The following is a 26,803-nucleotide window of genomic DNA, read 5'->3' on the forward strand; positions in this document are numbered from 1 at the left end:
GGGTACCAATGCTACCCTCCCTCCACATACCCATCAACCCTAAGCCTTTCGTTCCTCTACCGGCCTTCCTCAGTTCTCAGCCTCCCTGCCACACACATGCACCCTTACCTACCTACCTACCTACCTACCCACCTACGATTTCCCCTGGGCTTCCATAGGTGCCCTTTCTAGGCAATACCTAGTTTTCATTTTAATTGCTAGTGGGGTGGGACCAAGTCCCTTGTACTGCGGCCACTTCTGGCCTATTGTACCAGCCCCTAATGATAGGTGAGGGTGATTGTGGATCAATTGGTGGAATGAAGTTTGAAGATTGGCAGGGGAAACTGAAGTACACGGAGAAAACCTGCCCCAGTGCCACTTTGTCCACCACAAATCCCACTTGACCAGACCTGGGATCGAACCTGGGCCGTCGTGGTGGGAAGCATGCGACTAACCGCTTGAGCTATGGCGTGACCAATACCTACTTACTCTTGTCTTGTCTACTCTTGATTCACCCTTGTTCTCTGAAAGAGGCAGAAGGAACTGATGGATTGGTTTCTATGATCCTTCTGTTTCTATATTACCCTAAACTTCTGCTAATCACTTGCTTTGCTTGTTGCCTGTTACATTGGATTCTTGCTGGGTGTCTGGCTTCATCCCTGAAGATGGATGCAACATGTTCCTCTAAAGTGTCTGTTGACTTCCAATGAACTATACAGCATTATATTCTAGAAGATAGAACCCTTCATAGGACAAGATCTTCAGATGAACTCATTGCTATCTGTAATTAAGGAATATTGGGAAAATTGGTACGAATATCTAGGAAAAATGAAAGAGGAGCAGATCCCAAAAGTGCTATAATAGAATGCGAATTGTAGGTGTTATTTTATTTATTTGTTGCTATAATGAATTCTTACAATGATTGCATTTGAAGTGACATATTAAAATGCGTGCACAATATGGGTGTTAATAACACAGGTGAGGATGACATGGTCTGCTCTACCACTGAGCCTTGGTCGGCTACCTAGGTTATGTGATGTCAGTTACAACAAAAGGGACACAGTGATAGTGTTTTGAATTAATATAAGGTTTGAAATTTGAAAGAAGAGCATGGCACAAAATACTGGTACACCCTGCTAGAAGGTGATATCGAGTGTTCATTTCCCCAAAGGTGGGTGGTACAAGAAGGAAGTGTTGAGTATGCACCTCAATTTCCTAACTTAACACCTGTAGCCTTTGCCTTTGGGGTACCGCAAAGAACACTATGCTACAGAACCAAGAGTACTCCGGGACCTGAGTCACAAAATTGAAACTGCCTGTGCTACTATTCCACCAGCACCAATATAAGAAGCATGCTGTTCCTTTCAGTGCTGTTTTAAATGTGTCGGTGTGCTTTGGATCATTTGTGACTTTAATATGACAAGTATGACAGTGGGTTACAATTTGTTGGGACACAGTGTATTTGTGGACATTTTTAAAATAGTTTGAATAGTGGTATATGGATATCTTATAAGAAAGGTGACAGTATTTGAATGTTTCAGACATGGTGTTCCAAACGAGACAGTACGAAAGCACAGTATTTTCTTAACCCTTACCAGTTTTTTAAACTCAATGAAACTATTGAAACAATAGAAGAAATAAATTATGTTATAAGATTCTTAGAGCAGATACTTTTGTAGAGACAGTCTAAAGTTCTTAAAACTTTCAGTTGTTTGGTGTATTGGACACAACAGAAGTTGCTGTAACTTGGAAACAATTCCATGGAGAGACCTAATTGACAGTTCTTTGGATGGCCATTTGTAAGAAATTAAAATGATACTCTTTTGACAAAATAATAGGTCCATTTTTCTATTCCTGTTAATAAATATGGACCAAGCAGTGTGATATAGCAGCAACACTCTAGACCCAAATTTTGGAGTTGTTTGGTTCAAATCTCAGCAGAGACAGTGGTGGTCATGACCCAGGTTTTTCGTGGTTTTCATCAATCTCTCCATGTAAATGCTAGGATAATACTTGATTAGCCTATGACTACCTCCTTCCAAATCCTCTCCAATTCATTGTTCACTAGTCTTTCTGCCATTCGGTGCTGCATAGTTACTGACAGAAAATAAGCCAAAAATATCTGTGGGAAAAAAATAGCCTCCTTGTCGAAAAATTCATATGATAAACTAAAGATTGAAGAACTGGCAGAGAGATATGAAGACATGTATTATGGTTCACTTTCTCATATATTCAGACAGTCATACATAAATATATAGAAGTGTATTTACAGATATTTGGTACAGTAAGGGTAATAACTCGTCACATACACTTTCCTAGTAACAACCTAGAATGAATTCTGTAAGTCGTTTGTCATCTCTTCGTAATTCTAGTGAATAATATTGACCTACATCAGTACAGGTGCAGACTTTTTTTTGGAAGAAATTCTCAGTTGAATGAGATCCTTTTAAGTGGAGCCAAATGCACATTTCCACTTCCGGTAACGTGGTGCAAGGTGCACAGCTGAAGGTTTTGTGATTTTCAGAGCACTTTGCAGATCCTCAGTTGTTATATTTTTCAGCTTCAAATTTGGCATACTTTCATCTGTGAAAATTAGAATAAATTATGAATATAACACAAACATTATTTTATATAAGAGAATTCCTATGCCATTTGCTAATTTATATAATTTACACTATTATCATTCCTTCAAAATCGGCTTGAACACATTTTTGACCTACTTTCCTTATTTTGTGAAAATGAAAGTATGTGATCAATCAGCATGCTGTCCCTGTGTGTCTGTATTAAGTTTTGAATGGCTGAACCAATATTTAAGGAACTTCGTATTTATATCATGGCACCTGAGCCCATCTCAATGGCATACTTTGTAACTCCCAACCATCAGTCTGTGTGTCTATGTGTATATCCCCCTATTGTTGCTAGGCAGTGGCTCTATAAAAATCCTGTATTGTTGCTAGGCAATGGCTTGGTCAGAACATTAATGCAACAGCAAATACACAACAGTAGGAGAGTTGTCAGTGGATGTTTCATTTTTTTTTCTTGTGAGGTCTGTAGCATATTAAAGAAATCAGGTGATTAGTTCTTCCCAGAATTTCCTGTTTTCATATTCCAGATGTTCCTGAATATGGTCCTTAAATATACTGTGATGACATGGGACTGACTTAATCCTTCACCTGCCAAGCTCTGCCATAGGAATGCTTGCTAAAGACCATTAGGCTGCTTGCGAGTAAATGTCATTGCAGAGGAAACCCACAATACCTTGCTTTTGTGTGAAATAAGCACAGAAATATCGAGGAAGTCCATTCTTTCATCTAAATATTTATGTCACACTGGATGCCATATGTTGACAGAAATGATTAAGAGTGAGCTGATTTCTTTGACTGCGGTGGTTTTAATGCAGGTGCCATGGGCTCAGGTAGTGGTATGTAGTATGCAAAGGATTAACACTGAATATTTATGTCCATTTAAGTATGATCTTCCAAGTTCACATATCGGTTTCAGATCTGAGGTTCTCACAGCAGTGAATACTGTTATGTGACTAGGCACAGAATTTGGATTTATTATTGAACTTATTCACTGCTATTTCTCTCAGCTACAGATAATCACAACACTTGCACTATTCTACACAATTTCTGAATAACTGCAGCACTATCCAAGTCTTTCCATAAGTTTTCAGATTCCCATTGCTTGGTAGTGGCTTCCAACAACAGGGATGCTCTGCTGTTTCCATGCTCGACAGCCTGCGGTCTTGGTGACTGATTGCTAACAGTGGTCCCATTGGTCAGTTGAGTAAATTACTGCTGCACTTTTCCAGCACATTCAATCTTTGTTTCAGGACAAATAGCCATATTTTTGTTCTTTCCAGACTTCTGCATGTTTGAAATGGGATCTCCTCTTTGGCAAGAGTAGGGGTTTGACTACTACTGGTCATGATTCCTCCACTGGGGGAGAGCTCACAACAGTCTTGGGTTGGTTCAGGTTGGGTAAATTGCTGCTGGACATTGCCAGCACAATCAATCTTGGTTTCAGGTCCCATTGGGTCTCATGACCATATATATTTCTTTTTGTTCAGATTTGTATGTGTTTTGAAATGGGTCTTCCTCTTTGATGAGAAGAGAGGTCTGACAGCTACTGGTCACTCCCCCTCTTCTACAGTAATGGCACAGTGGCCTTGACTGCTAAATTTCTGCTGCCCTTTGCAAGCACAGTGATTTTTGGTTCCAAAGTGGTCTTGCTTCTGTTGGCCCTCCCTATATAATTTCAGGACAGACCAAACAGAAAACACTGTCAAACAGTTCCTCTATTGTTGTGTGCTTATTCGTTGCTAAGGGAATATGATCACCGAGCCATTGCCTAGCAATGGATGCATCCATAGCACTTCTCCCACTCCACTATTCCATCTTTCAGGCTTCATGTCACAGCATTAAAGACACAGAAGGTGCCTCCATCTGCAGGGAGAGGAGGCAGCAGGTTCTTCTGAAACATTGGCATCTATCTACTAAACTACATTGTGTCATCCCAGAAGGCTGTAATATTTGCAAGTTCAAAAACTCTGAAGGAAGGTGCGAGTACTTACCATTTTGACATGTTTCAAGAACAGAGAAAGCCTCCCGCAGTGCATTCATGGCTGCTTCCTTGCACACCAATCTGATGTCTGAACCTGAATAGCCAGCTGATGCCTGTACAACAAACACAGTGAGCTCAAACCACTGGACTTAAAACTAGATGTGTACAAAAATAAACTGACAGATTATCCAAAAGGGAATTCTAGTGCATCCATATGTATGTATGTTGTATGTCTCTTTGTACTTTTTTAGGGGTTGTGTTAACTATCCCTTTCATAACATTATTTAAGATATTCTATCATCAGTTTATCTTGAATGTGTGTCTCAAGATACACAGAGATATACATGTGGGAATCTGCAAGCAGATCACAGTTCTTAATCCTTTACTAAGTTAATTCTAGACTGGTAACCCTTCTTAAATTCTTAAAGCCTCTAATTTTCTGGTTGTTACTGTGTGGTGCAAGCTGATTAATTTTGTCCTCAACATATTCTCTCTTTTTGTTCCTGAAATGTCTGCTAGCTTCACATCTTACACTATTCAGAATGAAACCTGTAGTAAAATTAATATAGGTAAACATTTGTCTGATACATTTCCTATTCAGAATGTTCTAAAACAAGGAGATGCTTTATTGCCATTTCTTTTCAACTTTGCTTTAGAATATGACATTAGGAACTTCCAAGAAAACGAGGCAGGACTGAAATTCAATGAGACACATCAGCTGTTGGTGTGTTCTGATGATGTAAATGTATTGGAGGATAACCATCTCCAGTAGTGGTCCCCAATACTTCCCCATCTACCAGAGGAATTGGAACTTGGGTGGGAAACTTGCCTAATTTTGCTCAGAGGTCTCCTAGAGACATGAGGAAATTTTACGTGCCATAAATCTACAACACGGGGGACACAGCTTAAAGTCCCTCCTGGAGGGACCTCTGCTGGGTTTGAACCCGCATACCTTGAGTCATGACGTGGGAACGTTACCCCTAGACTATGGAGGCCGCTTGACAGTGTCCTGTAAGTAGTTCTGTCACCAACCTCAGTTGCCATTTTGTTCAAATTGTTCCACAGTTCTATTTGCACAAGGTCCTTGAAGGAAGCCATTTGTATGTTCTTGTCCTGTTACAGACACCCGATGTTTCCTATGGTCTCTGTCCAACCTGTCCGTCACAGCCTTCATGGCAATTCCTACTGAGACGTCACATGCTGCTACCAGGTACCACAAATGGTTATTGAAATCCATTTTTTTTCCACCTGATGAACATTTTTCATTTCCTTCATTTTCCCAGTTACCCAGCACACATGCCAGTTGAACTCTGTATAATCAGTTTCATGAGGGACTGATGCCAGTGTGAGACCAGTTCATAGATGAATCTATAATTGTCAGGTGCTTTACTGACTACCTTAACCTCAGAATCGTCAGGTTTCCTGGGATTTTATATAAATGTCACTTTTATCTGTCTTCAGGCTTCAGCAATATGTCCGCATGCCAGACTCTGTATATACTACACACTCCTTCCTTTGTTGCAGAAGTGCAGGTGAAGCCTCATTTGCTCCTGCTGATTTAAATGATTTTAAAAGTACCTATAGCCCATAAAATTTTGGATTGACTGATTACATTCCATGACAGGTTCCACTCTCCCCTGTTCATTTTACATACATATCCAGAGTTGGCTGGCCCTGCCTATCTCCTTATTCATCAGTGATCCTTGAATTTGGATTTCTTTCAGTTTCCCTTCCAGTTTAAGCGTATCGACCAGCAGGTAGCTCAATACTTGTGTAGTTTGGTAGACATACCAAGTCTAAAATGGTTATACCTATATACCAAACTACACGACATCACTTTCAACAAGAATTATCTTCAGTACAATGACTGTAAATGATAAATTTGAAAGGTGTCAAGGTAACAGCTGTGGACTGCTGTAAGATGCTGTCCCAGAAGTTGTCTACAGAAATGGCAGGGAACAGTAAAATAAAGTCAGCATAGTTGGTCACTGGCCTGTGATTTGAACCTAAGACTTCTCAAATATGAAGATGAACTGCTAATCACTATGCTGCAGTATTCAGTGTATAATTTTTATCAAAGATGTTTAAAATACTGCATATTTCCGACCTATTGCACAGGATGCAATAAATGAGCATGTCAGTCCATGAGTTCAAATACCATGGCTTCACAACAGTTTCCTACTTTTTAACTTAAAATATACAACTAACGCAACAGAGATCAGCCCTTCTTGAGAAGCCTCCAGTTGTGCAACTACTTAAGAATTTTCCTATATTTTATGGAACCCCAAGGTTTGTTACCATGTTCACAAGAGCCCTCCACTGGTCCCTATCATGATCATGAGCCAGGTCAATCCAGTCCATACAACCCCATCCCATCTCTCTTAAGGTTCAATTTAAAACTGGTATTATTCACCCACCTGTGTTTTGATCTTCTTAGTGGTCTGTTTCCTTTTTGCTTCAAATATATATGTATATTCCTCAACTGTAAATTGATGACTCTCTTTGTTAAATTATGTTACCATGAAAATCAAATGGAGTAATTTTTGGTTTATTAGGTTAATGTTATTCTCCATATATTATTTGAAAGGGATGTATTTTACCTTATATAGGCAACTTAACAGAAAAATAGTCCTGGGCATTCAAGGTCTCATAGTGTGATGCTAGAACAATTTATTACAGGATGCACAGTGTAATACCAACATTTACAAAATCTTTAACATATTTGTATCTGTAAGTAATGTTGTTATCCACTGCTTTACAGTCAAGAAACTGTAATAAGTTAATGTGGAATTAGGAAGAGTATGTATGTTTATTTCTGCCAGTTTCTCTTGACCATGCTTTCCTTTTCCCATTGCTTTGGTTGCAACAGCGAAGTTTCCTGCTGTGGCCTCACAGTGGGTGGAGGTACTGTCCAGTATTGTCCAGTGAGTCTTGGTTTCAAAAATTGGTGCTTTAAAGTCAGGTAGTGAAGAGATATGGCTGTAGACTGAAAATTTGCAGCTCCTGCTTGATTCTGTGTGGTTATGTGTGTGTGTGTGTTTTTTTTGTGAGCATTTGAAAACTATCATGAATCACATATTTAAAGTTGTTCTATGTGTAATAGGGGGCCAGGATTGTTCAGTTAGTATAGTGGTATGGTGACTGCTGGATGGCCCAGGTTCAATTCCTGGCAATACCAGATATTTGTTTTCTCTACAGCATCCAGAGCATATATGGGGCCTACAAAGCCTCCTAACCAATGGGTACAAGGGGCTGTTTTCTCAGGGGTAAAGTGAAAGGGACATGAAGCTGAACACTCACCTCCATCTAGTGCCAAGGTCAAGAATGATGGAGCTATACCTCCACTCTCCCATATTTCTTCATGGCATAGTGCTTAACCAATTAAGAACAGAGACAACTTTACATTTACCTCTACATGTATGTAACATATTCATAGCCTGTAACTTGTGGTAACTGAAAAGAGGTTTTGCAGTTGGTTGTTGCCAGTAATGATGGTATCATAAAATTTCATTCCCAGGAGGACATCAAGAAATCACATGTCATCTGGAGCTTATAAGAAAGAAATGAAGCACCTATTATATTGACGTTATTAGGAAAAAGAGCTCTGTGTGTGGAATTTATAGGCCTGTAAAAATTGGCATACCTCAACTGATGATACATCACTGTTCTACTATTAGATAGACTTTAGATTTACATTTTGGAGTAGTCTGTTTTGAAGTGTTCATAGGTTACTTTCAACTTTCAGGTCCAGTGTTCCACAGACTGCTCTGATTCATTATTTACACCATGTAATTGTACCGTCTTGTCTTGGGTCTCAATTTCAATAATAACTGTATTGAAACATACATGCGCCACCAACCCATAGTCCATTTGACACAGCAATGCAGGCCTTTCTATTACTACATATGGCAGGTAGTGTTGAATCATTGATTGGCGAGCTTCTGCATTTGGTAAATCCACTAGAATTCTCTTCTCCAAGCGTCGTAAGATAGCTGCATCCAGTTCCCTGTGAAACAATGGAAATGGCAGATTACCGTACACATTGTGTAGTAAAGTATAATAAATGTAAATGCTGAAGAAAGCAGTCTTCTGGGATTTGGCACCGTGTATATGTGGTGTTAACCAACGTTTTGGAGGAACGTATCACCTCCATCTGCTTTTACTCTGCTTTTACCGGTTCTCACAGTCTCTTCGCTTGCGGATTTCTTATATTTTTCCTTCTACCCTGAAGATGGAGGCAATACATTCCTCCAAAACGTCGGTTAACACCACATATACATGGTGCCAAATCCCAGAAGACTGCTTTCTTCATAGTCACCGCCGTGAAAGCCTCAAATCTTACAATGTAAATGCTGTGTTGCATTACAAGGGAGAGGGAGGTGGAACTTGAAACTTTGGTTCATGATATGCAACAGTTGCACATATTGTACTGGGTCATTCAGGCAACAGAAATGATTACTTGTGTGCCTGATTTCATTTAATGTCTTTCATTAACGTTGTCCCAGTAATGTGGTATGGTATAAAGAATTCTCAATTAAGAACAGCGTGGGCAGATATGAGAGTACATACATTTGATGTTATAGTTGCATTGGATGTGATGGACATTACAAAACAAATGATGAATTATATTTTGTGAAGCATGCAGGAAACAAATTTCGAGTGAGAAAACATATCACCTGAGATAACGTTCAAATACAAGTTGGCATGTTGCAGTAAGAAAATGATTGAATACCCCTGTTCTTCTGCACATACATACTTATCCTGACAGGGAAGCACCACAAACTTACTGCAGAAAGTATAGAAATAAACACTGTGACATACTTAAAAGCCAATTATAACCAGAAGAAACTGTACAAATGGGAACTTAGGCGCATATCATCATGAACACAGTATGTCAATTATGTAAGTACATGTGTCATTTAATAGCAAATTCATGCATTTTGAGAGCAAAATTTTACAATTTTTAAGGCTTTCTTTATTTTGGGAAAATAAAGTAGGCTTATGTATTCTTCATGCTGCCGGTATGTTCCCTCACACCCCCAATCAAAATTTGAATGGCTGAACCAGTCTTTATTAAACTTGATATGTACATCACGGCACCCAAGCGCATCTCAGTGGCATACTTCATAAATCCCTCTCATCAGTCTCCGTGTCTGTATGTGTATCTCTCTGTTGTTGCTAAGTAACAGCTCAGTAAAAACATTACCGCAACAATGAATTTATGTAACAATATAAGAATTGTTGAACACATCATTTTCTGTGGAGTGTGTGTTGCATCAGGGAACGTAAGTGATTACTTCTTCTCAGAACTTCTTTTTTTTGTCATTTTTATTACATAAAAATCTTGTCTGCTGAGAAGATGAAAGATTGGAGAACTGTCATTAGAAGTACTCTATATGAGTAATAGCAACAGTCTCAAACAATAAAACTATCACTTGCCATGGAAGATTGGATGTAGCTAGAAAGAAGATCTTGTCCTCGCTATGTGCTAGTCCGTCAAGCTGAATCAGAAGCTCAGCCTTGAGACGTCTTGACCCCTCATGTTCACGTGAAGCATCTCGGTGAGATGCAAGCGCATCCAGCTCATCCAGAAATATTGTGGATGGAGCATGATATCTGGCCAGTTCAAACATCACCTGGATCACATTTAAACACTCTTACTTACATTAAAGTTGAAAAATTCTGAATGTAATTCTTCTTCATCTTCAGACCTCTGTATTTACTAGATTAATCAGCACAGTGTTTGCAGTTTAACCTGATGGTCTATGATTATCATTGTTTGCAGCAGTATTTATTCTGAATAACTGTTAAAATATTTTTTCCATTTCTCTAATTTTAAAATTAAAGACTTTTTCTGCTCTTTCATGATTTAAGGCTGTTTTCTCTTTCTCTGTTCTCTATAAAAGGATGAGGCTGAAGGAGAAGTATTTCGTAATTGCTTTGAGTTAGAAAACGAAACCAATTTTTTTTTTATTCTGATGCTTTCACAGCAAATAAATGCACTGTAATCATGGGGCAATCCCCGTGCACAAGTCCCCGCTTAGGTGCAGTGGTGGGGCCTGCATGGTCATATGATCCTGACAGTTATGCCAGTGGAGCATAGCTTCTGGTAGGGTATACCATGCTGGAAAGATCAAAGATGATGATCCAGACAAAAAGGGATACCCTGGTCCTCCTGGTTGAGAGTTGGACATGGGGTTGACAACTCCACTCCATAAAAAGCTTAAATTGTTGATGTTTTAATGATTACAGCTGGATGGGAACACATAAGATAACCTAGGAAATTAAGCACTTGAACCTAGAATGTGCTGTCTTTTTTATAGAAGTGGGGCACTGAGGAATTTAATGGAAGTAAATCAAGAATGTAGCATTTATCTTTTAGCAATACAAGAAGTTAGATGGCTATGGGCAAGCATACTGGAAAATAATTGTACGGTGTATATGAACAGCTACAAACGGGTGTGTGGAGATAATAGTAGGAAATTAATAATTTGGCTTCCCAGAATGCAAATCAACAGTAGATCAGATACTGTTACTGAGGCTAGAGGGTACTCAACAAGTAGGAAGACCTATCTGGTGGCTCGATTCAGTTGAAGATTTGAAGACAATGGGCATTAGAAATAGGGGACAGAAGTCACAGGATCAGGACCAGTGGAGAGCATTCATGAAAAGAGGCTGGTGTAAGAAGAATCATTGGCAATCATCCTTGTAAAAGTTAGGTTAAAACTAACGTTCTAGAATCCTGCTCTGTTTTCATCATAAGGGCTGACCAGATCTACATGGACCCAGACAATGAAGGCAATGAAGTACTCTGAAATGCTACTTTTTAACTGGACTTTGATGACTGCCCAAGAAGATTTTAATGCAAAATTGAAATTTGTATACAATGCCAGTGATTTACCATCTATTTAGAGTAGGGGATAAATGGCAGATGCAGGTTTAATTAAACTTGGATGTCAGAATGAAACATACATCAGCCTTGCCTAAGTGAAGCCTGTCACATTTTCACTTCAAGTTTCCTGCAGAAAGGGATAGTTTATTCCTGTTATTTTGTTTTATTAGTAGTATATACCATAAGGGACATATAGGACAGCAGGGACTGTACTTATTTATTCAGCAACACTGTCAGTAGCTCAAACTACATATTTATATGTAAGATTTGAGGTTTTCACGGCGGGGACTATGAAGATGGAGGCGATACGTTCCTCCAAAACGTCGGTTAACAACATCCCAGAAGACTGCTTTCTACATATTTATAGTCTCAAAAATATGATCACTGTTGAATAATGAACTGGAAATGGTGTGAAAAGAAACAGTTTTGGCATAATTTCAAGTATTTTCCTAGGAACAACTGAGGATTACCATAGATAATAAATAAGTTGCATTTTGGATGGACGTATAGTGTATGAATGAATAGTCTAAAAAATATGATCATTGTTGAATAATGAACTGGAAATGGTGTGAAAAGAAACAGTTTTGGCATAATTTCAAGTATTATCCTAGATTTTCCTAGGAACAACTGAGTATTACCATAGATAATAAACAAGTTGCATTTTGGATGGACGTATAGTGTATGAATGAATAGTCTCAAAAATATGATCATTGTTGAATAATGAACTGGAAATGGTGTGAAAAGAAACAGTTTTGGCATAATTTCAAGTATTATCCTAGATTTTCCTAGGAACAACTGAGTATTACCATAGATAATAAACAAGTTGCATTTTGGATGGACGTATAGTGTATGAATGAATAGAAAATCTCAAGTCAAGATAGCCAGTCTTTGAGCTCAGATTTTAAACTGGGACATCTCTAATACAAAACAAGGGTGCTAGCCACCCAATCACAACATTTTGTAGGAGGGATTAGAACTGAACACAACCTTATGATCTATACTACAGATATTGTGATATTAAGTTAAATGAAGGTAAAATTACCTCTGTGCTTAATCAAGTAACATGAAGATAAAAGGAAGGGAGGTATATTTCCATGCATTCTCAACCTGAGCATTACATGGAGTGAGTGGTCAGCTTCACACCATGGTTGCTATATCCTCAGGGAGAGGGTCCACAGTACCCACTGTATAGGAGGCTAGATGGGCCCCAAAGCCAGTCTGGACATGATGGTAAAAAAAAAAAAAGATCCATGCCTTTACTGGGAATTTAATCCTAATCATTGGACTCATAGTCACTACATTGACTGAGCTATCCTAACTCTTTATAATATTAGGGAAGAACTTAAGTAATGTGAATTGTAATATAGTTCTTCCTGTGTTGTTTACATGAAAAGTATGGAATTCCTTTAGGTAATGTAAACAAAAGTAAATCTATCCCTCACAGGCCATGGAGGCCCATAAGGTTGTGAGATGTCAAGGCTCCCAACTTTGTTAGACATTCGGCTCATAGATGGTGGTGAGGTTGTCAGACTTATGCACCGGCTGCCCTTTACCCCTAGGAAGATTCCTGGTACCCATTTCTGTTAAGAGACTGAGTCAAACGCAGGGCCATAATATGGAATATCTCTGGCCAGTAATGATGTGCTTGTAATGAAGAATTTATTCTGTTCTTACTCTCACTAGTTTCTCAGACTCTCCCCTCCACTTGCTTACAATAGAACTTGCCGAGATGTTGAAAAATGTTGTCTTGCATTCAGTAGCAACAGCTTTAGCCAGTAGGGTTTTACCTGAAATACCATTGTGTTTTTTATTACAGATAATCTATATTCACTTTCATTAAACAACAGCTTTTATATATTGTTACAGTTACATGTTTCTTTATATGATAAATGGCATCAGATGTTATACAGGAAACAAAATACACATATATAGCAAAGAAAGTATATATCTCAATATATGTAGTTATAACACTTCTTCAGTTATGTTAAGAAGAATATATAACATGCCTGTGAATATAAAATTGATGCTTTATAACATTATTAAAATTATCTATGATAGTGCCACCTCCAACTAGTGTTGAGGTCAAGAAAAAGTGGGTCTATACATCCCCCCCCACCCCCATACACCTTCATGGCGTAGTGCTTAATTAGTTAAGTACAGGGACAGCTTTACTTTCTATGATGGTGCTCTTTATAACAATTAAAAAAAAAATTATGTTCTTGATGATGAGCTGGGCCCCTCTTGAGAAGCCACCAGTTGCATGACTACTCTAGAATTTCCCAACATTTTACGGAATCTGAAGGTTCATTACAGTGTTCACAAGAGCCCTTCACGGGTCCTTGTCCCGAACCAGATCAATCCAGTCAATACCACACCATCCTATCTGTCTGAGGTACATCTTAATATTATCCTGCCACCTACATCTTGGTCTTCCTAGTGGTCTCTTTTCTTCTGGCTTTTACATCAAAACCTTATATGCATTCCTCAACTCCTCCATGCATGCTATATGTCCTGCTCATCTCATCCCCCTTGGCTCGATCATTCTGATTATACTTGGCAAAGAGTACAAGTTTTGGAGCTCCTCATGATGCAGTTTTCTACAACCTCCTATAAATTTGTACCTGTTTGATCAAAATATTGTCCTCAGCACACTCTTCTCAAACACCCACAGTATATGTTGCTTCTTTAATGTCAGTGACCAAGTTTCACACTTATACAAAACCGCAGACAAAATTATAGTTTTGCATATTCAGGTTTTCACACAGCAGACAAGAAGACAGAAGAAAGCAGTCTTCTGGGATTTGCCACCGTGTAAATCCCAGAAGACTGCTTTCTTCATAGTCACTGCCGTGAAAACCTCAAATCTTACAAGAGGACAGAAGTTTCAGAAGTAAATGATAGCAAGCATTACCCAGATTCAGTCTCCTCTTAATTGCCTCCTGAATTTGAATTTTGATTTGTTGCTGTCACTCCCCAGTATTTGAACTGTGCCACATTTTCAAAGGATTTAATGGCTGTCTTTATGTTATAACTGTCTATGCATTCTGGTGAAAAGACAACAGCAATACATACTTTGTTCTCTCTTCATTTGCTTAAGACTTTTCTTTCATAATGATCAAAAATAAGGCAAGATGGTGGGTGCAGAATTCTTTAAATGAAAGAAAATCATATGGAGTGTATAATTCTATTCTAGAAGAATTACGCATTGAAGACAAAAGTAATTTTAAGATGGACCGCCTCTATGGTCTAGTGGTCAGAGTTCTTAGTTATAGCTGCAGAGGTCCCAGGTTCGATTCCCGCACTACCAGATTTTGTGAGAAGAAGTGGGTCTGGAACGGGGTCCACTCAGTTTTGTGAGGATAATTGAGGAGCTATTTCAAGGAAATAGCGGCTCCGGTCTAGTAAACCGAAATTAACAGCCATGGGGATTCATTGTGCTGACCACGCGACACCCTCTATCTGCTAAAGTTGGCACTAACTTCGCCAACAAGTTGTGGTCGTTGGTCAGTATAGTTCACTTGCGGACTGAAACCTCAGATTTGTTTGTTTGTTTCTTTTTTGTTTTATATGTGGGATACTAACAGATGTTGAAGGCATGCTAAATGTAGTGCCTTCAGTACTTTCTTTGAAAAACAGTTCTTTTCAATATCACCTGTAAGTGATATGCTAGGTCTTGCATTGAGATATTTAACCACAGGTGACTCCCTACGCAGTTTGGTGTACTTGTTCAGAAGATCCAGGCCATCCATTTCAAGTTTAATTCCAGAAATCTGCAATTTTGTAGTCAAAATCCTTTGTGAGTAATTTAAGGTATGGGTTTTTCAGTATATTATTATGTTCAAAATTCTTATAAAACACATGTTTTACAATTTGTTTATTCTTAAATAAAATTGTTTTTATAGCATTCAAAATCATTATTTCTAGGATTTCATGTGTTGATGCTCATGTACATGCCTGCAGAATGTCTGCATATCTGAAGGATCGATAGTACGAAGGGCGCTCCATATATAATGCCTTCTATTTTTTTGTGTTAATCTGTAACGTCTGAGCTGGACGTTGGTGGTGTTGTAGTAAAGGTTGAACCTTCCCGCCAATGTACTGTTTGTTTGGTTGTCGTGCGACATGTAGCAACAGCAGAGCAGTCTACCAAAATGGCGTCTGACATAGAAGTGCGTACGAAACAGAAATGTGCTATTGAATTTCTCACTGCCGAACAAATTACACCCACTGACATCCATCGACTCTTGCTAAAGGTGTACAGAGAAGATACAATGGCTGTCAGCACAGTGAGGCAGTGGGTAGTGCGTTTCAACAGTGGCAAAAGTGAAGTGCACAACAAGCCACGCCCTGGCATCCCTGCTCAGCTGCCACTCCTAACAATGAACAGCACCTCGATCAGCTCATCTATACAGATCGGCGGATAACGACCAGGGAACTGTGTACACAGCTTAGTATCGGCTGTAACGCATTAGAAACAATGTTGGGGAAGCTGGATTATCGCAAAGTTTGTTCCAGGTGGGTCCTGAGGATGCTTACACAGGACCACAAGACTCATCGAATGGAAGTCTGTCAGGACCTGTTGCACCAGTCGGAGACTGAAGGTGACAAGTTTCTGGACAGCAATGTCACCGGCGATGAGACCTGGTGTCACCACTACGAGCCAGAATCCAAAAGACAGTCCATGGAGTGTCGACATCCGGATTCCCCAAGAAAGAAGAAGTTCAAGACAGCCATCGGCAGGGAAAGTGGTGTGCACAGTCTTTTGGGATAGGCGAGGTGTGATTTTGTTAGATTTCCTGGAGCCTGGTGAGACTGTCAATTCTGAATGCTACAAGATGATGCTGACTAAGCTGGTAGCCCGCATTTCCCAAGTCAGGCCAGAGAAGGAGACAACCTTTTGCTTGCAACACAACGCTAGACCCCATACCAGTTTGCAACCACCGCGCACATTGCAAAGTTTGGCTGGCTGTCCTACCACATCCACCTTATAGCCCCAGTTTAGCACCTTCAGACTTCCATCTCCTTGGCCCTATGAATGGACTATGTGGGCAATATTTTCCAGACAACAGTGCTGTCATTGCAGCTGTAAGAAAGTGGCTTGCCTCTGCTGGTGCAGACTTTTACAAGAGCAGCATACAGGCTCTTGTTCATCGTTGGCAAAAGTGCATAATGAATAGTGGTGATTATGTGAAAATATTTCTGTAAGTAGCTGAAATCTTGCTCTATTTAACTGTGTTATTATGGTTTCTGTATCTGTTGTAGTTTTCATTAAAAAAAATAGGAGGCATTATATACAGAACACTCCTCGTACATTGAAAATATAATTAAACCATGCCACATTTCCTTCATAATTATTCTCCGCATTTTATATATTATATGTAATACGATCAGAAGTAATGCTTGCATGAGCTTAGTGTACCTGAGACTGAATGTGTTTAATATTTGTTAATGGGAAAAGACAATTCTTATGTCCCTTTGGCACTGGTTAGGTTAGGCCCAATCCAGGAGACAGCAGTCATTGAGAACATTGGACAAATCCTGTATTTTGTTCAGGAAAAGACCATGGTGTTGGAGATTGCCTGAGTGTGAAGGCGTTCTCTTCCAACCACAACAACTGTATGAGATTCTTTGGCCTTGTACTTCACCAGGGAAGTTGAAAAAGTTTACTTGCAAGATAAATTTTCCTGAATAGCCATTCTTGCAAAAATTACTATTACATATTATTACTGGTACTAAAATTTTGTAATTAGTATCATGTTCTTTTACTGTTTAAATAAAATATATTACTAGTAACTCATATTAAGGTTACCACTAACCTCATAATATGCAAATTAGTATATCATCATCATTGGCAAAACAGCCCATTTTGAGCCATAGCCTTCCTTGGAAGATTAGACTGTCCTGTTTTCACTTTTTTGGATTTAGCAGCAGTCATTTTTTATCGAGCAAGGTAGTCAACCTGGCAACCACACCCCAACCTGGAGGACCAGTTCTCTATATTTATGTCCCCCAGTGACAGGGTGGCCCAATTATACCCCCAGGCACTAGGTTCCCTTTTTGTCACCTTCTGCGACTTGCAGGATTATAGTGGATGTATTCTAACCCACCTCCACATGGGGGTGGGGCACGAATTAATCTGTATTAATATACAAGGTGTAAACAAACATATGTTACAATGCTCTGGTAGATGGATGGGTTCAATCTGTTCGTATTTTGTTAATACACCAATGTCCAGAAACACTTCCTTTTGGCACTAAGCGTCATAAAAGTTTCTGAGCTGAAGCATAAGTTTTAGGGAATGTTATTGTTGTGTTACATTATAGAAGTTGCTCAAAATGGCGGCTGCCGACTTCATTGCATGATCTGCACCCCCTGGCTATCTTATGTTGAACTCTTTGAAAGATTCCCAGCATTTCCCAGATGGTTCCAGCTGCTACTGCAATTCTTGCCATAAGATCATGTGTCTCCACTGGAGTCTCGTACACCAGGCTTTGCATGTACCCACATAGAAGGAAATCCAGTGGAGTCAAGTCAGAGGAGCGAGGGGGCCAGATTATTGGGCCTCCATATCTAATCCATCTGTTGCCAAAAGTTTCATCCAAATACTCATGGGTGACATTAGTGCAGTGGACTGGGGTGCCATCATGCTGGAACCACATTTCATGACAGACTTCCAGAGGCACCACTTCCAGCAGCTCCAGTAAAGTCTCTTGGAGAAATGTTAGGTAAATGTCACCAGTAAGCCACAGAGGTAAGAGATAAAGGCCTATTAGGTGGTCATTGATAATCCCTGCCCACACATTGACAGCGAAGCAGTGTTGGTGGCTTTGGATATGCTTCATGTTAGGATTTTCTTGAGCCCATACATGGCTGTTTCTGGAGTTGAAAATGCCATCCTTGGTGAAGGTCCTCCTCTACATTTCAAAGGACCTAGCGTGTAAACAAAGTATTTCCAGGCATTGGTGTGTTAACAAAATATGATCACATTGAACCCATCTATCTGCTACAGAGCACTGTAACATATACGTGTATTTATTTACATTCTGTATATTCAGTAATATAGTAATAATTGTATAATGTAAAGTTGTCCACATGCTTAATTAATTAAGCACCACACCATGAAGGCATAAGGGAGTGAAGATATACAGTATGTGCCAAAAATTTCAGTACTGAAACTCATGCATCTCAAACACACATGTGCGTATGTTGACGGGGCATAGCTCCAGCCGCACATGTTCCCAGTAGTGAAAAGGAAGTTGTGTTGTGCAGTTGTTGTTGGAAATGGGTCTCTCAACAGAGGAAAAAGTATTCATAATTGAGTATTATTTCCGCTCATATGGAAGTGGTCATGAAGGAGGACCGAGTTTGAAAAAGGTGACAGAACAATTCCAAGAGAGATTTAATAAGACGGCACCAAGTAACACAGTTATGCTGTCTATTGTTATGAAATTTCGCCGTTTTGGTAGTGTACTGTGTCAACGGAAGGGGACGTCTGGTCGACCAGTAACTGTTTCGACAAAATAGAACCACATGTGTTCTTCAGCAGGTGCTGCATTTGCCCCGATGAAGTCTGTTGTGTAAGGGGCCTTCACATGAATAGACAGTGCTATCAGCAGGACAGGGCGAGCAGCCATACCGCTCAAGAATCTCTAGCCATGCTGCAGGAAAACTTTCCAGGACAAATCATTTCATGTAGTACTGACTTCCCATACCCGTCCCATTCCCCCGATCATACCACCTGATGCCTACTTGTGGGGAATGGTAAAGGAGAGTGTGTTCAACTGTGAAGAGCTACCAAGAACTGTGCCTGCATTATGCGAACAAATCGTCTCCTTTTGCAGGAGTCTGCAGCAATCTTTGTTCCGGGATATGATTGAGAATCTGCATGAATGGTATGAACACTGTCTGCAGCAAGGCGGTGCACACTTCGCAAACTTACATTACACATACCGTGGTAAATCAACACGCTAATAGTGTGTATGTTAGTTTCTTTAAGGAGAAATAAACTCATAGATGACAACAAGGTAATATTGTTTGTCTTTTCATTTCAGTACTGTATATTTGTTGCATACTGTAGTATCACAATTCTTGGCCTCTTCAATAGGTGGAGGTGAGTTGTTAGCTTCATGCCCCTGCCATTTTACCCCCAGGGACAGAGCCCCCAGTACCCATTGTGTAGGAGATTGGGTAGACCTCAGATACTTCTAAATCTTCTAAATCAACATTTATGCCAGGCTTGCCAGTAACTGTAAAACATGGTCGCTCAGCACCTAAATTTGCCCATACATCAGGGTGCATGCTGCTGTTGTCAGTGAAAGTTTTTGCTTCATCAGAGCTGCACTTTGTTCATCACCTGACGAAATTTTCACATTTATTTCACTATCACTACTATATTCACTTTCTGAAATATCACCGCATTCATTCTCTTGCAACATATCATAAAAACCACGTCATCACTCACACCAGTCATCTTGCTAGGACATGCCATAACGTTTAGTCGGAAGAACCCGAACCCAGGACAGCTATCAAGCAATCAACAACTTCCTGTCACACTCTGAAGTAGCTAGAACAGCTTGCAAGCACAACATATGAGTATGCATTGCATGACGTCTATGGACGTCATAATCACTTGATTAGTTAATGACACACCCTGTAGTTGTGAAAATAACGGAAAATGGTTCAGCATATTATATTCAAATTGCAAACTACAGTAGTATTACTTTTCATCCAATCTAGATCTTATGATCACACCTCACATAAGCTTAGTTCTTTCATAGTTTTTTATGTGGTGCTTGTATGTCCATGTTGCATACTCTTCTATTTGAAACCGTAGTAGTATGTCTCTCATATAATAAAGTAGTAGTAACTGACAGAAGAACATACTTACCAGTACCAGGTGGTCCATACAGAAGGACACCTTTCCAGGGTGCTAGAACTCCAGAGAATAACTCTGGATATTTTGTTGGATATACTACGGCTTCTCTCAGCAGACGTTTAGCCTCTTCCAATCCCATGATATCATTCCAATGCACATTGTGATTCATTACACAAATTTCCTACAATTAATACATCCATTATTTTCTACTGTAAGACCTTTATTCAAAGTATAATGACTGCAACCTGTCAAATGAGTAGTTGTGTAACCTTTACCTTTGATATAATTTCAGCAAATTCTTTCCATTCAGCATTGTAGTTGGAATATCCTGATTGAGGCTTTAACAGCTTTTCAGAGCTACTATCCTGCACATTACTTTGTGTCCTGTCAGTTTCCATGTTTGTGAATCCTTCATGCGTTATAGGTAACACTGTCAGATTCAAGTCTGATAGAGGAGTGTTTCTCTTGATAGTTTTCTGTATACCAATACTTGAGGTTTTTCCAAAAGACTTTGTAACATGTAATTTACTTTCTTTTTGGATCTCATTTTGCACACTGGTTGTGCGAGGTTTTGTAGTGTCTTGAATTTCATTCTCTGGATAGGGTGTCTTTTTTTGCATATTCTTCCTGTTTTCTTCCACACATATTTTCTTACATATTTTGGGATACTTTTGAAAGCGTACATAATAATAAGTTTCAAAGTCCTGAACAATGATTCCCAAATCAATGTTGTCACAAATCTGATACTGATTTGTAAGGTGTGCTTCATTACTCAAGCACTCGGCAGTGTCAAAGAACCTGGTCAGAGACATTCAATGAATTTTTTAGGTTTTCACAGCAGCGATAATTCATGCTGTATTGCAGATAATGACACTGTTTAGCCTGGTAGTTTGTTACGGATGTTTGAAAGGAGCATACTGCCTACATCTTGAGGGCAAAAGTATGTTTCTCCCCAAACACTGGTAACAATGACTTAGTTTAAATGGTGTCATAATCCAGAAGACAAATGAATTTTATACATAAACAGTGATGTATTAGTTCTGTTAACTAACTTCATGTTGCAGGGTTTTCCTATAGGAGTCAAGAGTTAAATTGAGTCTCTTATGACGTACAGTAGAATAGAATGTTATAAAATAATAAAGAGATAATGGACTTAAAAGTGAGGAAGGAGACCTCTGGAAGACGCAGAGCCCAGCAATTAGGTGTAATGATGAAAGGTACAGCGAGGAACAGCTTCAAGAGAATATCTTGTTAAAACATATTATATGTAAAGATTGGGATATAATGGAAAAATACTGTCAATCACATCTGCCAATCATTTACCAACCGAGGGGACAATGCAACTTGGGGTAATCAAGATAATGGTGGAGTGACTAAGACATCCTTGGTATGTTATTTAAAGAAGGGTTTTAATACTACGTGAAGGACTACCTAACTAACTCCACGGAGATGAGCCCTTGATGAGAAGCCACCGGTTATGCAGTTACACAAGAATTTCCCAACATTTCATGGAATTCGAAGGTTCATTTCAGTGTTCACAAGAGCCCTTCACTGGTTCATAACCTGGGCGAGATCAGTCCAGTCCATACCACCACATCCTATCTCTCTAAGATCAATTTTAATATTATCCACCCATCTATGTCTTTCTTCTGACTTTCCTACCAAAATCCTATATGCAATCCTCTTATCCCCCATTTGTGCTACAGTACATGCCAATTTCATCCTCCTTGACTTGAGCATTCTAATTATACTGGGTACAATTTATGAATATCTTCATTATGCTGTTGCTGTTGTAGCCCTAAAAACCAACTGACTGTGAGAACAGGATAGCAGCTGTCATATTGTGTTGATTATTAATATATGACATTTGTATGCAGTAAATTTGAAAGTTACAAATACTGATTTATAGCCAAATGAAGTAATATGCAGAATAATGTATGTAGTGATTATCAAGTGTGGCCACCTGCTCCTATCATGAATGATACAAAACACTAAGAGGTCACCAGATTTCAGGAATCAACTATTCAACTTTCAGCACTGTTTTTTCATGCATATCTCAAACAGACTCTTGAATTGAAAGAGTATGCAATTAATAAACTTCTTTTTTAAAACTTTTGCTCAATAACTGCTGAATTCTGCAGTATTCAGCCCACTGAGATAACAATATGAATGAACAGAAATGATAGAGGTTTTTCTTATTTATGGTTTCATGGTGGTGGTGGTGGGGGTAGTAGCATCATTAATGGTGTATATATTTGTGTATTCCCATCATTGGTGATTTAGTAAAAGCAACTTCAAATAACATCCTGTTCTAATTTAACTATTTGCTAGAAAAATGAGCATTATGAATGTGTGCCTAATCTATCCATAGGCATTCTTCATGCTTAAATAAAATGTTATCAGTTTTTTATAAGCATACCCCTCCACCAGCATATAAAAACACATATATGTTCCCATAAAAATGTGTTCACATTCCAGACCAGGAAGTACCCCAGAGAAATGAGCTGAAACATGTTGCAACAGATGAACATATGGTGTGTCCACAATCCCTATTGCAGTGGCAAAATAAAATAAAGGAATTTCACACAATAAGATGCTAAAATATAATATTTCAAGCTTTATAAATATATCATGAAAATTTAAACAGTTCCGTCTAGTGTGACTGGTGAAGATCTTTCTTATTTTAATTATTTATGCCCTTACATATTTCGGTCTTCAGAGACCATCATCAGAGGGACACCTTTACCTCAGTACAGTTGGGAGCTACTATTACAATATATGTTCTGAAAGTTAAAATGTACACATATAATATTAATAATATACAATTGGGAATAAAATCTAAAGTCTTTACAACTACAGCGGCTGTTCCAATACATTAAAGTATTTATAATTGGTTTGTTAAGACTCTATTGGAATTTGTAAACCAAGCAGGTTTGTGTCGTCCCTGTTATTATTTCTCTTGACGGGGACCGAACATGAGCCGCTGTGTCATTNTTTCTTATTTTAATTATTTATGCCCTTACATATTTCGGTCTTCAGAGACCATCATCAGAGGGACACCTTTACCTCAGTACAGTTGGGAGCTACTATTACAATATATGTTCTGAAAGTTAAAATGTACACATATAATATTAATAATATACAATTGGGAATAAAATCTAAAGTCTTTACAACTACAGCGGCTGTTCCAATACATTAAAGTATTTATAATTGGTTTGTTAAGACTCTATTGGAATTCGTAAACCAAGCAGGTTTGTGTCGTCCCTCTTATTATTTCTCTCGACGGGGACCGAACATGAGCCGCTGTGTCATTCTCGAGAAGAGGGTTCTTTGATGTTGTCCTGTCTGTGTTTGTGGCATGACACGGTGGAACAAGTTCAGCCCCCATCAAGAGAAATAATAAGAGGGATGACATGAACCTGCTTGGTTTCTGAATTCCAATAGAGTCTTAACAAACAAATTATAAATATTTTAATGTATTGGAACAGCCGCTGTAGTTGTAAAGACTTTAGATTTTAATCCCAATTGTATATAATAATAATATTATATGTGTACATTTTAACTTTCAGAACATATATTTTAATAGTAGCTCCAAACTGTACTGATGTAAAGGTGTCCCTCTGATGATGGTCTCTGAAGACCGAAACATGTAAGGGCATAAAAAATTGAAATAAGAAAAATCTTCACCCATCACACTAGATGGAACTGTTTAACTTTTCACGATATTGTTAGTGTAATGGACCAGAATGAAACAAATCAAATTTATATAATTGGAAATGTACATAACATGAGATCATTTTCTTATTATAGGCAAATTTTTAGTCCTGGCCTCTTCATTGTAGGCGAAAAGTAGTATGGTGAGACATACTTGCATTTGCATTATGTGAGGGAGAAAGAGACCTTGAGGCACTGGTACTAAGGCACATGCACACCCTGCAGTGATTATCTCAGTCTGTGGACTTGACCAGATCCACCACACATTCCACTGAGAATGAACTGAACATGCTATAACTGGGCCCTGAAACATTTCTATATATGGTGAGTTTCTTAATACAGCCTTGTGTTCAGCATATAATTCAGTTACCCTTCATCCTTGAGGTAATGTAGAACAAGATACAGTAGCTGCCGTTTCTTTTCTAAAGCTTTCTTTTCCTCCTGAAAATAAATATATAAAAATAAATACTGAGAAGCATTATTAGTTTGTTGAAAGGACTAAACTTCTCACTTCTGGTAATGAATTTATCTCCTAACTAGCTGTACTGTTTATACCACAATGAACCTGATTTGTGAAAATAGGTTTCACTTGGTGAAGGTCAGGTCATTAATATTAGACAGTTACTATTTGGCAAATTATCTTGACATATTAGAGGGACTATAAACGTCATAGAATTCAATGGGTTGTTCTATGATTTTTCTTTATTTTTTCACATCAAATTTATTGCTGAATGCATCAGCTTTATGGCAAACACTTATCACAGAAAGTCACAAAAATAAAAAGAGAAGAGATTATAATATCACATTTAAAATATTTTATTATGTTTAATTCATGTTATTTATAATAGCCCATAAAAAGTAATTAAATGAAAGTATACAAACTGAAATCTGTATTTCCAAACAGTTTTCCTGTCATTGACAAAGTTTCTCCTTGAATCCCATGTTTTTTTTGGGGGGGAGGGGGATAGGTTAGTGCCAAGGTCAAGGACGGTGCAGCTGTACCTCCAACCTCCATTCGCCCATACGTTATCTTGGCGTGCTGCTTAATTAATTAAGCACAAGGACTCTTTACATTTACTTTCTTTTTACCTTATAGCTTAGGACTCTTACAATTTTCCCACCGTACACCGAAACTACATATATTAAAAAAGTTTACTTACGCTTTCCCTTACTTGATGAGAAATTTTTAAACTAGAATAACTAATATCTGACATCGTTAATTTCCTTAGATTATACTGCGACATGACGACTAAGGGCCAAAATAGTGGAGTCAGACAACCGCCAAGGAGCGGCCATTACTAAACAACGGCTTGTTACAACACTTCTCCCTGGCAACAATTACGCGCACAATTGGAGGAAGTATTGATGGACTGCTAAAATGCATCTCACTGTCGGTACCGCGGATTACTAAACGGGTCAGTACCGGTCAGTACCACCCCAGTCACCTACCCCTTCACCAGCACAGGATGTAACTGCGATAGGGGAGGGAGAAACATGCAGGGACGACATCTGACAGCGGGGAGGGCGCATAATTGAACGAAGTATGGATAAATCATTCTAATTATTCGCTAAAGATGATGCACATTCGCTTACGTGAACCAATAACCATTTTAAGAGAGATGTTCAAATATGAAGGAAGTGATCCCGCGATTTTTTAACATCTCCCTTAAATTAACTATAAATAATAGAAATGTGCTACAGAGGGCCGGATGGGCATTGCCTAAGCCATTTTTGTATATATATTTTTTTTTCCTTCGCACTACAGCCCAGTGGGCCTAGGCCTACCTCCATGAACTTCTCCGTTCACTTCGGTTTTTCTCGATCTTACACATACGGTAGGACTCCTTGGGCGGGTGATCAGCTCGTCGCAAGGCCTCTACCTGTACACAAACACAGAAAAACGCACACAAACATCCATGCCCTGAGTGGGATTCGAACCCACGATCCTGGCTTCCGAGCGAGCGAAGACAGTACATGCCTTAGACGGCTCGGCTACCGTGACCGGCATTTTTGTATATACATGATTTTTTTTTTCAAATAAAAAGAATAACAACACCGCTGTATATTCAGAAGTTATTCGCTGCTAGGAACATGTTACCAGCTGGACGATATATTTTGATTTTGATTGCGAATATCGAACGTCTGTTCAACTTTCAAGCGTCTGGATGATAAATGATGTTTTTTTTAAACATACATGATTGTATATAAATTTTTGCGTTGAATTGCTTCTCCAGTACAAAATGGGGAAATGGAAAATCTGCTTTTCTTTCGGGTGCAGTTCTACCGACATGCAGACACAGTTAAAATGCCAGACGTTTCCCAGAAATTCCGAACGGTACTCATATTGAATTATACCTCTTTTAGTTGCCAGTTTTCGTCCGCTGAACAATCTAGTTAACCACACTTGGGTTACTATTCATATTGATTATAATCATTGTCAGAGTGCAGCAGAACAGGTTCCACTTGCTCTTTTCAGTCTTCGTTCAGTTTCTATTATTTTGGGATTATGTTCCATTCATTGTTATATAAATTTGCTTTATGAGAATTGAACATTCCAATTTTTTTCCTCGTCACGCACGATGCACTATACATATTTACATGATTTATTTAAGATTTAAAATTTGAATTGACCAAAACAACAGACTTGTTAAAAAACAGAGATATGTGTCAGAAGAAACATTATGTATGTGTTTTACGTACATATTATTCGTTTCTCATAAATTTACTGATCTGTAAAAGTCTACCAGGGCTCTACAGCCCTTCGTTGGGCTGTGGCC

At 38.8% G+C, this 26,803-nt stretch overlaps 1 protein-coding gene across 5 annotated transcripts; it reads right to left on the reverse strand.

Annotated features, from left to right (window-relative positions):
- Nucleotides 1-395: 395 nt before the first annotated feature.
- Nucleotides 396-25,480, reverse strand: LOC111874977 (katanin p60 ATPase-containing subunit A-like 2). 5 transcript variants are annotated; one of them, XM_023870913.2, is made up of 9 exons: nucleotides 25,187-25,480; nucleotides 24,397-24,467; nucleotides 20,588-21,110; nucleotides 20,325-20,493; nucleotides 13,112-13,224; nucleotides 9,985-10,181; nucleotides 8,392-8,551; nucleotides 4,556-4,658; nucleotides 396-2,562 (listed from the first exon to the last, which is right to left on the reverse strand). In XM_023870913.2, the coding sequence occupies exons 1-9, from the start codon at nucleotides 25,268-25,270 to the stop codon at nucleotides 2,426-2,428; spliced, it is 1,557 nt and encodes a 518-aa protein (XP_023726681.1). In that variant the 5' UTR covers nucleotides 25,271-25,480; the 3' UTR covers nucleotides 396-2,425. The 5 variants fall into 5 exon arrangements, with proteins under 5 accessions (XP_023726681.1, XP_033611601.1, XP_023726672.1 ...); XM_033755710.1 differs by having other exon boundaries at nucleotides 2,478-2,562; nucleotides 8,405-8,551; XM_023870904.2 differs by lacking the exon at nucleotides 396-2,562 and having other exon boundaries at nucleotides 2,889-4,658.
- Nucleotides 25,481-26,803: the final 1,323 nt, after the last annotated feature.

Source organism: Cryptotermes secundus, unplaced genomic scaffold, assembly GCF_002891405.2.
Source record: "Cryptotermes secundus unplaced genomic scaffold, Csec_1.0 scaffold321, whole genome shotgun sequence".
Taxonomy (NCBI): domain Eukaryota; kingdom Metazoa; phylum Arthropoda; class Insecta; order Blattodea; family Kalotermitidae; genus Cryptotermes; species Cryptotermes secundus.